Genomic DNA, 12,675 nt, shown 5'->3' on the forward strand with positions numbered 1-12,675 from the left:
TAATAGCTTATGTTAATGTCACTTATTGCAGGAAGTTCGTAAAGTAGACTTTGCTTTGAACATGACTCCCCGAAAACACCCCAGCATATAGAGATATATTCAACTTGCTAAGTTACAACTAATGGATTAATAGGGGTAATATTGTCTTTGGAATGGATTCTTTGTAATATGTGATTTTTTTAGTTTAACTTTAACTTATTAATGTAATATAATGCTATGAGAAGTTTTTTTCCCACATATATTAATTAATTATTTATTTTTTTTAAACCATGTAACACATGGGTTTCTAACCTAGTTAAGCATATGTCAAAACACTTTCAATCAAAAAACACTTTTAATAAAATAAGTGTTTGTTGTAGCCTTGTAGGCTTCTTGGCCCATAAAGTAAATTTAAAAAGCCCATGTAACTAAATAACAATTAGGGTATCCCAATGGCCCATCCACCACCGTTTCTATTATTATTTCTTCTTTAGCATCCAAAGTTCCAAACAACACCAGTACGTGATGTAACCGTTGCTACACCAGCAGGAGAAAAGTGTATCTTCATGCTACCTTCTTCTATTAATCTTTTATCATTTATTGGATTTTCGAAATTCCAAAGGGGTCGATATCAAAATTTCACAGGAGTTGATTAGGACTTTAACACTATAATAATATTAAAAAAAATTTTTCCACAGGGGACGGCCGACACCCCCTACTATATCAGTAGGTCCGCCCCTGATTTTAGGTGTTATGAGTAGAGGTGCAAATGACCAAATTGTTCACGAGTTACTCGAGATTGGATCGACGAAAAACTCGAAATAACCCAAGATTTTACGAGTTTGAGCCGAGCCGAGACTCGAATAAAACTCGTTTAGTTATCGAGCCCATGCTGGAGCCTTCTGTATTTTTAAGTCTTACCTATTTTTAACTTTTTTTAAGCTTGACTAAGGTAATACATGAGCTTGAAGAGCAATGAGCATAGAGTCGTTTGCCTTCGTTATGAGTATTTTTATTCATGAGTTAAGTGTCATTTTAGTACCTGTGGTTTGTTTAATTACGCAGCTTTAATACCGTTTTTGATTTTTTTGCAAATGACTACTTCACGTTTTCAAAACTTGCCATTTTAGTACTTTTTTCTAACCTCGTCTATTTTTGTTCGTTAAGTCGGGGGTAAACTAGTAATTTCATTAATTTAATTTACATAAAACATAAAGTTGAAGAATTGAATTAAAATCTAAAGTCCTTTGAAAGAACAAGGACCTTTGTGCAATTTTCAACAAAGAAAAATTCCAACACTGTTTGTATTTCCTTCCCGTTTTTCGATCACTACCATCTCGCTGCCGGCGAGCTTGGTTATCTTTTCCGGCGAACTCCAAACGGTTAGCAAGACCGGTCCACAGCATCAATTCTTTTCTATTTCGAAATCATAACGTATAAAAACTGTCTCTAATCTTTGGCTCGAGTTAATTCGGTTTTAAAAACTAATAATCTTTATTATTCATAAACTTGAAACCGACTTTAAAAACATAATCAAATTAGACATGTTATCTGTTGATTTAGCTAAATAAAAACACCCATACTTACTTAATTGATGATTGCGAACACACTCATACGCTTAATTCTCCCAAACATTAACTCTATGACTATCTTTAAACTCGCCACCGACCGGAACCTTGAATTAATCAGCTGAGATTAATACGTCCATTTATAAGGTAATTGGTTCGTGCTTCCTGCACGTCCTTATGTAAGCCCTCTCTCAAATCGCATTAAATGAATATAATTATCGGTCAATTTGGGGATTTTATTTCTAGGGTTTATGAGGATTTGGGGTTTATTCAAACTTCTATTATAAAAATATTTAAAACCATTTTACAAACAACTTGGTCATTAGTTCCGGTGGTTTGTCCATTTCTTGTCAAGGCTTTGTTCTTCCATAGGTGCGGGTTCGAGTCCCTGTCACCGCTATAAATTTTTGAGTTTATGACTGGAAACTGAAATTACTGGTTTTCCCCCGACAAAAATTGAGTTTATGACAGGAAACTGAAATTACTAGTTTTCCCCGACTTAACGGACAAAAATAGACGACGTTAAAAAAAGTACTAAAATGGCAAGATTTGGAAACGTGAAGTAGCCATTTGCAAAAAATTAAAAAACGGTACTAAAACTGCGTAATTGAACAAACCACAGGTACTAAAATGACACTTAACTCTTTACTCATTAATAGAAAAGTGTAAATATCGGTAAAAATATTCCGACCTGCCGGATTCGAACCAGCGACCTAAGGATTATTACAATTAACAACTACAGTCCTCCGCTCTACCAACTGAGCTAAAGTCGGAAGTTGAGACTTCGTTTAGTTCATTATTTTAATTATTATTCCTGGATCATTGCGATGACAGCATGACAGCCAGGGACCACATCACACCAAAATTATCGCCTCACTCGCAGTCGCCGCTTGCTAAATGGTCATTGTTTGGCTTGTGAAGGTTTTCAACACGTGCACCGAACTTTTGACTCGTGCAAACATCCATGTGCATTCTGTGGTTTACACGTCAGAATCATGCCACATATCTCAGCTAGGTGTTTCATGTTTGGTCTTTCCTCCCTTCCTAAAATGCCCTTCGTGGTGAACTTATTTTTTTATTCACATTTTACAAAACTAGCGTAAAAATTAAAATCAGGTGAAATTGCTATTTTCTTATTTTATTTTAAAAGAGATGTATAAATTTCTAAAATAGTTTATCATATTAACTTATTTTCTGCATGTAAATTTCATCTGATTTTTTTTTTCTCTGCCTGTGTGTATATCTTCTTCATGTGGATAGAATTTTAGATTTCAACCGGTTTATCTATTGTTATCAATATAGTCAACCACTTTATTTTAAAAATCTGATCAAAATATTATAAAGGTGTGTAACTTTTCCTTTAAAATGTTCATATAGGGCATGCATCGTGCACTGTCTATCACTTAAGATTCTTATGATTACAGCGTGGGTCATTTCTACTTTAAAATATTATAGATAATAGTTTGGTGCTTTAGTAATTATTTTGATATGTCTTTATATTGTCTTAGTCTTTGAAATATATATTTTGATACTATATTTTGTTGAATTATCAAACGGAGATTATATATTATTATTAATTAATCAGTTATAATAATTAATTAAAGCATCAGTAAAGTAATTGAATTAGTAATTTTATTACATCAGTCCTTATAAAACTAATACTTTATGGATATAAGCTTAAAACATATTAGTTTTATTAAAAAAACACATATTAAACAATTACACGTTTCTTCTTCATATATTTTCAAACCCATATGTGTTTTTTAATCCGTCTACATACGAACAACTTACATAGTTTTATCTGTAAAGGATAATGCACCTGTTTAAACAATTTATAGCTACTGCATCCTCTCATCGACATGTTTACAATCTATTTAAACTATTTATTACAGCCCACCAACCTAGTACCATATTTACAATTATCAATCCTCTTACAGTTTTACGTCGAGTCATCAAGTTTGACTCCTTATATAAGAGTGAAAGTAGTCGTCCCTTGTCTCTCCCAAATCCCGGACCAAAAACAAAAAGAAACATAAGAAAACAGGAAAAAAAAAACCCTTATCTACTTAAAAAAATAAATAAATCCGTGTATCCGGAAGATGGTGTTCCTGAGTTTTTTCCCATGCTTTCATAACCCGGATCTTATATTGCTACACCTTTTTAAATATATATACGGTAACGGTTTAGAGTTTGATATTTTATCACATAAATATTGTCACATGTAAATAAACTTTCAATGTACCCCCTCTCTTTAACTAACCACTAGCCAGTGGCAAATTCGTAAGTGTTGACTGACAAGCAGCTTTTGACATCAACAAGCCGTAAGAGTGTGTTCCCATGGCCCACCTCACCTCCACATGGCGGGCCCACACACCTTTCCTTTGTCATAAATAAATTTATTTATTTGCTCTTTAATTAATAATCTAATCCCCACTCAACTCAATTCACCAATCTCTCTTCCGATCACCGGTGCATTTGTTCATAAGTGTACGTACGTACTTGTTGTGTATATATATTTCATCCCGTTACTTCATTAAACTCTTGTTCTCTTCACTTTGGACACCATTTATGAAGATATAACCAGTTATAATAATAATAATAATAATATCAGTAGACAACTAACTTATTATTCAGAGATGTCGGGTGCGAGGACGCCGACCTGGAAGGAACGGGAGAATAATAAGCGCCGAGAACGGCGGCGGAGAGCCATCTCGGCCAAGATATTCGCCGGCTTGAGAATGTACGGTAACTATAAGCTCCCGAAGCACTGCGATAATAACGAGGTCCTCAAAGCACTAGCCGATGAAGCCGGCTGGACTGTGGAGCCTGATGGCACCACCTATCGTAAGGTATGTAATTGGCCCCCATTCGGCTGTAAACAACCTCAGCCGTGAATTGTTTTTTTCGAGTTTGGTTCCAAGAGTTGTTTTTATCAAGCTTAGGCTCGGCTCATTTTTATTTATATTTATATTTGTTAATTAACAGTGATGTAGAACTCACTAGACGTCAGTCGGACTGTGGAGTATAGACTAGCGATTAATAAAGGTTAATCAGGCTTAATCGGATTGGAATTTTAATTACTTATTCAAATATACATAAATATACCAAATTTTGTATATAAAATTTTCAATTTTGACTGATTTTATTTACATAATTTCAATTTTGACCAGTTTTGATTAGCAACTAGTCTGTGGGGAACTGACTAGCGATTAATCGACGCCTAGGTGTTAATTGGTTTATAACATTTGTTAATTGTTTCTGTAAATTGAGAAAACCCCTTAAACGAGCCTAAGCTCAGCTCGAGCTCGTGTAGTACCTTAGACGAGCAAAGCTCGTTTTACGGTGTGAAATTAATACAAAGAAGTCCAAGAAAAAGGTAAAACACTAAAGTACAAAAGGCTGTTAAGACTTTACAAGTCTCTACGAACATCTTGAGCTCGGGATCGTTCAAACTCTAAAAAGCTCTCCTCGTTTGCACCCCTTATGATTCACTAATCACCCCATTTTTAAGAAATCTCTTCAATTATTATGTGAATTTGCTTGGCTTTATATATATATATATATATATATATAGGTATTAATTTGAATATGATAATTAGGGATGCAGGCCTCTAGAGAGGATCCACATTGGTGGTTCAGTGTCACCGAGCCCGGGTTCATCATACCAACCAAGCCCCTATGCTTCGTGTAACCATAGCCCGAAGATTGCGAGCCCGACTTCATCTGCATTCGGGCCCAACCCGCACCCGGATTCTCTAATCCCGTGGCTCAAGAATCTCTCATCTTCATCCTCCTCATCAAGTTCCTCCAAGCTTCCCCATTTTCAAATCCACAATGTGTCGTTGAGTGCACCGGTGACCCCACCAGGCAGCTCACCGGGTGCTCAGTCCCCACCCCGAATCAAAACCAGTTCGGGTTGGGGTGGACCACATTTTTCCTATCTCCCATTCTCAACTCCACCAAGTCCGGCTCGACAGACATTGCCTGATTATGAGTGGTACCCGGGAATGCGGGTCCCACAGAGTGGACCAACATCACCTACATTTAGTCTTGTTGCGGTGAACCAGTTTGGGTTCAAGGAGAGCGGTGTGGGTCGTGGGGGCTCGCGAATGTGGACTCCATGTCAAAGTGGGACGTGTTCGCTTGCGATTCCTTCGGGGTTTGATAACAATGCAGATATTCCGATGAGTGAAGTTGTTCCTGATGAATTTGCATTTGGAAGCAATGTGATTGGAAGGGTGAAACCATGGGAAGGAGAAAGAATTCATGAAGAGTGTGTGACAGATGATCTTGAACTTACTCTTGGGAGTTCAAAGCCTAGGTTTGTGGTTTAAAATACGGGAAAATTACGAAAATATTCATTTTGACGGAGAAAATTAACAAAATAGTTTTTACTTTTTACAATTATCATTTGTTAATTAACCAGAGTGTGACAAGTGTCCACCGGGTAACAGATTGGCAATCTGCTACACCAAAGGCCCATGAATCATATTATTTAAATGAAAACGTGAAGCGGGAGATTCAAAAGTGATGCATGAGATTTTAATCGAGGGTCTAATCACTAGCTGATTTTAATCAAGGGTCTAATCAGCCAGTGATTGGTGACACGTGTCCTATGATCGGTGAAAATAAAAATTAAAAAGACAAACGGCTATTTTCGTAATTTCAAAAAGTCAAGTAATTTATTTTGTATTAATCCTCAGTCAAGATGGATATTTTGATGATTTTCTCTTAAAATAATTTCATTATTAACTTTAAGAGTAAAAATGTCACTTACTATTTACCATGTTCCAGATAAAAAGTGAGCCGAAGAAGATATGGTCATCTAGCTCCGTGCGGAATTAGCGCATTTCATGATCTCTATCTTTGTTGTCTGTTATTAAAGTATGTCTGTTATTTGATTGTAATCATAATTCTAGTTCTAGTCTTATTTAGCAATGAATGGAAATGCAAATTGGTGTGCAAAATGATTATATAATTTGTTGTTGATATGGATCCAATGTTGCCTTTAGTAGAAAGACAGACAAAAAGATAATAGCACTATCATTATCATTATCATCATCATCATCATGAACCTTGTTACAGATATCATAAACACAAATCATCATCATATTTTTATGAATCAATCAGGTTCAAAATTTCAAATACATTCACCTTACGTTCAAAAGAATGTACCAATACAAATATACAAGCAAGAACAGATATTGTTGGCACTGACACAGGAATCTAAACACAAGTATCTTTGGTAAGGGATTAAGGGGCGGATCATAAAGGAAAATTTTGAATTTATTTTTTTATGGTTATTATAATCTATAAATTTGTGAGAATTACTTTCAACCCCGCGTCGTTTTTCATAATTTTGGCCTTTTGGGTACTTAACTTTCTACTTCAATAATATCTCGATCTGCCCCTACATAGCTGATATTGCTATTGCTACATTTGTCGGCACATTCGGGTGTTATCATCTAGTATTCGGTATTGAGTGGCAGGGGCGAAGTATAAGAGGGGCCGAGGGTGGCCTGGTCACTGCCGCTTTTTCGCTTATTAAAGTAAATTTTCGCGATTTTATCAGAAAATTTTTATAGGTATTAAACACGGTCTCGGTCACCCCTGAGGTATTAGGTCCGTCACTTCGGACAAGCTTTGCCATTGTTAAGCGGAGTGTATAAACAAATTAGTTAAATGATTTTTTTATGTATGTAACATAAAAATTTGTATGTATGAAGTAAAAGTTTTCCGAAGAAAACAAACGATTTACATTGTTCTTTTTGTTGTTGCAATAATTTATTCTTTCCTAAATTAACTTCTTCGTATAAGTGTGTGCGGGTTAACTTTCATCATTTATTTCACTTTAGAACAACTAATTAAATTGATCAAGTAGTAAAAAAATGATATTATCTATTATTATATATAAAGAGAATCCCAAAAATCTCTTAAATTTCAAGAGGCATCATCAACCATACAAATAATACAACACATAATGCATTAAATTATAAAATTTTAAAGGCACTTTTGTCTTTAGCTTCAATAAGTTGAATGGTTAACTTCAACTTTGTTAAAAGTAAATTACAATTTTAGTTTTTTAACTTCAATAAGTTTTTGTCAAATTTTATAATAGTTACATTTTTACCCCTTATTTTAAACAAACTATCCCACAACTTTTAAATGGCTATAACTTTTTCACACGTTAATATATTTTTTTTTAAATTACACCATAAAAACGAGCATTGTATTATTTTTAATTTGAGTATGATATTGCTATAATTTATTAATTTTAAAAAAACTAGCATGTTACGTAATTACCAATTAGTACCGGCACAAGGCCGGACAAGTTCGGCTCATGGGTCATAACGAATTAAGGTCAGAACATGTCGATACAAAAAAATGGTTATTTTGGTTCGGTTCTCGATGGGTTCAAGTTGAAAGTGGCCATGTCAAAACGAGCTTTAGGTTAAAACGATGTTGGGTTGGAATGGGTTTCGCGTCAAAATGGGTTGGATTAAAAAGTGGTTTACTTGAAACTATTGTACATTTCATCTTTGCTTCTTGATTTTCGTCACCGGTTATGCGCGTTCAGGCTCTAGTTACACGGATGGCATTGTTTATGCGTACCAGATTGCTCACGTGTAGGCGTTATGTGACGCGCTTACCGACACTGGTTATTCATCTAATGTCACGTTATACCATCGTCGGTATATGCACATACTGTTGCGAGGAACATACTGACACCGGTAACGTTCGTGCGTATCCTGTTGCATCGCGCAGACACCTAACTAGCATGTTTATACATAAATTCACACACATGACTTATGAAAACATAATCCAAAGTTTATTCACATTTATTATAGATAAGTTTACAATTGGTGGTTGAATAACTCTACCTTGTAGGAGGTTTCTTGTGAACAATTTATACACATAGTTTGGCTTAAGTTCTTTACTCTTCAGTGAACATCTTGAGATTAGGTTGTGTATCAAAGCCTCCAGCGAATTGATTTTTCTTATTATATAATATATTGTTCCCGGTAGATGGAACTGTTTTATGAGGCAATCTCAGCCGTTTAAAGTCTCAAAATTTTAGATTGTGACCGTCCAGATTGCTAAAAATCCTTCTAGAAGGGGAAGTTGGCGTCAGTTTTGCATACGCTCCGGCGGTTTTCATCTCATCCCCCTTTTACTCCCCACGTCGCCAGAAAGATCGGAGGATATTGGCTTAAGAATGGAAACAAAGGTGGTTTGTTATCCGATTTGCGATTGGAAGTGGTTATGGTGGTAAATTAAAAGCTTCGACTTCCTATTTGAGAATTCAAAATGAATGTTGTTGGCTACAACTATATATCCTCGAGTAACAATTTCTTTCTTTTCAAATCTCAAGCTTCTCATTCCGTTTTGCAATTGCATCAAGTTCTTAGGGCATGATTCATATAAAAATTCATAAATGAACCAATAATATTAGAAGATGATATTCAACATTTTTGATTGCCTTTCATTCATCTTTTGACAATTACTTATATAGTTACAAGGCATCGATAATTATGCTTAAGATTGGGCATCTTAGTATGAAAACAATATAATACAATGAATGACATATATTTGGTTGCTAATATGCCCCCTCAGTCTAAGGTGGAGGATCATAAATGCTTAGACTGGAACGAAATTCTTCAAATAGAGCTCTTGGCAATCCGTTCGTGAATATATCCGCAAACTGATATCAAGACGGAACGTGTGACAATCGAATCTGACCGCGTTGAACGTGCTCTCAAACAAAATGAATGTTGATCTCAATGTGTTTGGTTCGCTGGTGTTGAACTGGGTTGCCCGAGAGGTAAATTGCACTAACATTGTCGCAGTACACCATGGAGGTCCGAGAAGGGAGGCGGCCTAGTTCGAGCAACAAGTTACGGATCCAACATACTTCAGTGACGACATTAGCTACTCCACGATACTCGGATTCCGCACTAGAACGAGTGACTGTTGATTGTCTCTTTGATGACCATGAAACTAGATTTTCCCCAAGATAGACACAATAGCCGGATGTAGAACGACGGGTATCCGGACAACCGGCCCACTCCGCGTCGGTGTAAGCGGTTAAAGTAGACGTGGATCCGCGATGCATGTAAAGACCTTTATTTAAAGTACCCTTGACACACCGTAGAATACGACGAAGAGCTATCATGTGAGCGGTCCGTGGAGCATGCATGTGCATGCAAATTTGCTGCACTGCATAAGAGATGTCGGGGCGGGTTAATTTCAAATACTGAATTGCACCCGCAAGTCTACGATACACAGTTGGATCATCCAGAGGCTCTCCGGCGTTAGAGCTTAATTTGCCGGCGGTATCAATGGGTGTATACACGGGGTTGCAATGCTCCATGTTTGCACGTTTGAGGATGTCCGGTGAATATGTTGTTTGTGATAGAAACATACCATTGGGGTCCCGGGAGACCGACAATCCAAAAAAATAACTCAAAGATCCTAAAGTCTTCATAGCAAACTCATTGGAAAGATGTGTCAGAAGTTGTTGTTTGAGCTTAGGCGAGGAAGTGGTGAGAATAACGTCGTCTACATAAAGAAGAAGATATGATGTGTCGTGACCTCGCCTATAGATAAAAAGAGAGAGCGATCACAAAAACTCTGACAAAATCCCAAAGTAGTCACATAATAAGTGAAACGTTGATACCAAGCCCGCGGAGCCTGTTTCAAATCATACAATGATTTCTCTAATATGCACAGATGATGCGGTAAATGCAGATGACAAAAACCCATTGGTTGGTGCATAAAAACCATCTCTGATAAATTCCCGTGAAGAAACGCATTCTTCACATCAAGTTGACTTATATCCCAACCATGAGATAAAGCAATACTCAGAACGACCCGAATCGTGGCCGATTTGACAACCGGACTAAATGTCTCATCACAATCAACTACCACCTGTTGAGATCTACCATCACGTACCAAACGGGCTTTATAACGTTCAAGAGATCCATCCGATTTGGTTTTATGTTTAAAAATCCACATGCAACGAATAACATTCATGTGCGGTTGATGAGGTACTAACTCCCACGTCTTATTGTCAATAAGCGAATTTAACTCGTCTGTCATGGCACGGGTCCAAACCGGGTTGGTTAAGGCTTCAGTGGGGTTGCACGGATTCGGTTCAAGGGTGGTATGCGTGTGTAGGTTAAGGATTTGTTTGTGCTTGGTAATACCGGCCATGCTTCTGGTTGTCATGGTACGGGTAGGTGGAGGTGGGGAAGTATTTGTTGGTCATGGGATGGTGGGTAGTGTAATAGGTGGAGTTTATGACTGGACCGAAGGTGAGGAAGGTGTGTTGTGGGCCGTGGGTTGAGCTGGAATGGGAGAATTTTGGGTGGTAGTGTGTGAGAGGGAGACGAGAATGATACGGTAAGGGACGGTGGTGTGGAGTGTTTGTTGGAAATGTGGGGCAGAAGAATGGAGCGGAATCTGTAAGATTAGTGTGTAGAAATTGGTATGTGGGTGTGGGTTGGTTCAATGTGGCAAAACGGAATATCGATTCGTCAAAGACTACGTGTCAAGAGACGATGCTTTTTCTAGATGAGAGTTCATAGCATTTATACCCCCGGTAGCCAAGGAAGACACAAGGGGAGGAGCGGTTTTGTAATTTGTTTATTGAGGTGGAGGGGAGTAATGGATAACAAAGACAACTGATGATCATAGGTGGGGCTTTTGTGGTAGAGAAGATGTGTAGGGGTGTAGTTATGTTTGGTTTTTCTTGGTAGAATATTTATGAGATATGTGGCTAATTGTAAAGCATGGTGCCAAAAATTTTCGGGAATGGAGGCGTGGGTGAGGAGGGTGCGAATGATATTATTAATTGAACGAATTTTGCATTCGGCTTTACCGTTTTGGGAAGAAGTATAGGGGCAAGAGAAGCAAAAAGACATGTCGTTTTTAGTGAAAAAATCGTGGAATGGCCGATTATATTCGGTTCTGTTGTCGCATTGAAGGTTTTAATGTGAAGGTTGAATTGGGTATATATATATATATATATTTATGAAAATTTAGAAAAATAGAGAAGACGCTGGATTTATTAGTTAGAGGGAAGGTCCATAGATAGTTGGTGAAATCATCTAGAAATAAAACATAATATCGGTGACCACCAGTAAGTACCGGGGAGGTCCACAAGTCACTATGTAAGATGTCAAACAGAAGGTGAGTAGTGGATGATGAATCATAAAATGGTAATTTAACATGTTTACCAAAAATGCAAGACTGACAAATACGGTTAACATAAGGTTTTTCAACAAAAATGACATGATGTTTATTTAAAAAAATGCAGTAAATCCCGTCCAGGATGCCCTAGTCGTTTGTGCCAGAGTACCTGTGAAAGAACAGCAAAGGTGGTAGGACTTGTGAACTTGGTGTCAGATGTGAGATGGAGCGGGTACAGGTTGCCAGTAATATTGCTGCGGAGGATAGGAATCCGTGTTTGGTAGTCCTTCACAAGAAAACCAAAAGGATCAAATTCAATATAAATCATATTATCAATAATAAGACGACGAACAGGGAAAAGGTTTTTAATGAGATTGGGTGCATAAAGGATATTATTGATGTGCAAGGGTTTAAATGTGGTGTCGACTTTGGTGTAACCGGTTCCGAGAATTGGGATTTGGAACCCGTTGCCAACAACAATATTATTCGAAATGCGATTATCGGAAAAAGATGATAAAGTAACTGTCGTATTGGTCATGTGATTTGTGGCACCTGTGTCGAGGTTCCAATGGAGATTCGGGTTTAACGTCATGGTGTGCATGGCTTGCTCAATGTTGGTGGGCACATAGTGGTTGTTATTGGGGAGTTGAGTATAATATGCTTGTGAAGGTGGGCCTAGTATATCTGATTGAGAGTTGTTAGGATAACTCCACTGATTTTGAGAAAAATAACCTGGGTACACTTGTGCATGGGTATTTGAAGTGTTAGAGAAACCCCTGCCACGAGTGTTTCTCCCCCCGTCACGGCTTCGGCCTCTACCACGGCCACGCATAGAGGAGTCAACATGTCCACGGTTGTCGGTAGCAGTGTTGGAAGACACATGGCCGACAGAGTTCTGCCAAGTGTTACGTGTGTCCAAGGTTTGAGGGTTGGTTGT

At 37.4% G+C, this 12,675-nt stretch overlaps 1 protein-coding gene and 1 non-coding gene across 2 annotated transcripts; one reads left to right on the top strand and one right to left on the bottom strand.

Moving 5' to 3' along the window:
• Positions 1-2,232: 2,232 nt before the first annotated feature.
• On the bottom strand, positions 2,233-2,320 carry TRNAY-GUA (transfer RNA tyrosine (anticodon GUA)). The gene is given in 2 exon segments: positions 2,233-2,268; positions 2,284-2,320. It is a non-coding gene; the product is annotated as a tRNA-Tyr (tRNA).
• A 1,494-nt stretch (positions 2,321-3,814) lies between these two features.
• Positions 3,815-6,517, top strand: LOC143560362 (BES1/BZR1 homolog protein 4-like). The gene is made up of 2 exons (XM_077048676.1): positions 3,815-4,396; positions 5,147-6,517. Exons 1-2 carry the CDS (start codon positions 4,184-4,186, stop codon positions 5,879-5,881), a joined length of 948 nt encoding a protein of 315 aa, XP_076904791.1. The 5' UTR covers positions 3,815-4,183; the 3' UTR covers positions 5,882-6,517.
• Positions 6,518-12,675: the final 6,158 nt, after the last annotated feature.

This window comes from Bidens hawaiensis, unplaced genomic scaffold (genome assembly GCF_021521415.1).
Source record: "Bidens hawaiensis isolate Kalapana, Puna unplaced genomic scaffold, B.hawaiensis_p1.1 tig00020327_1, whole genome shotgun sequence".
Lineage (NCBI taxonomy): Eukaryota > Viridiplantae > Streptophyta > Magnoliopsida > Asterales > Asteraceae > Bidens > Bidens hawaiensis.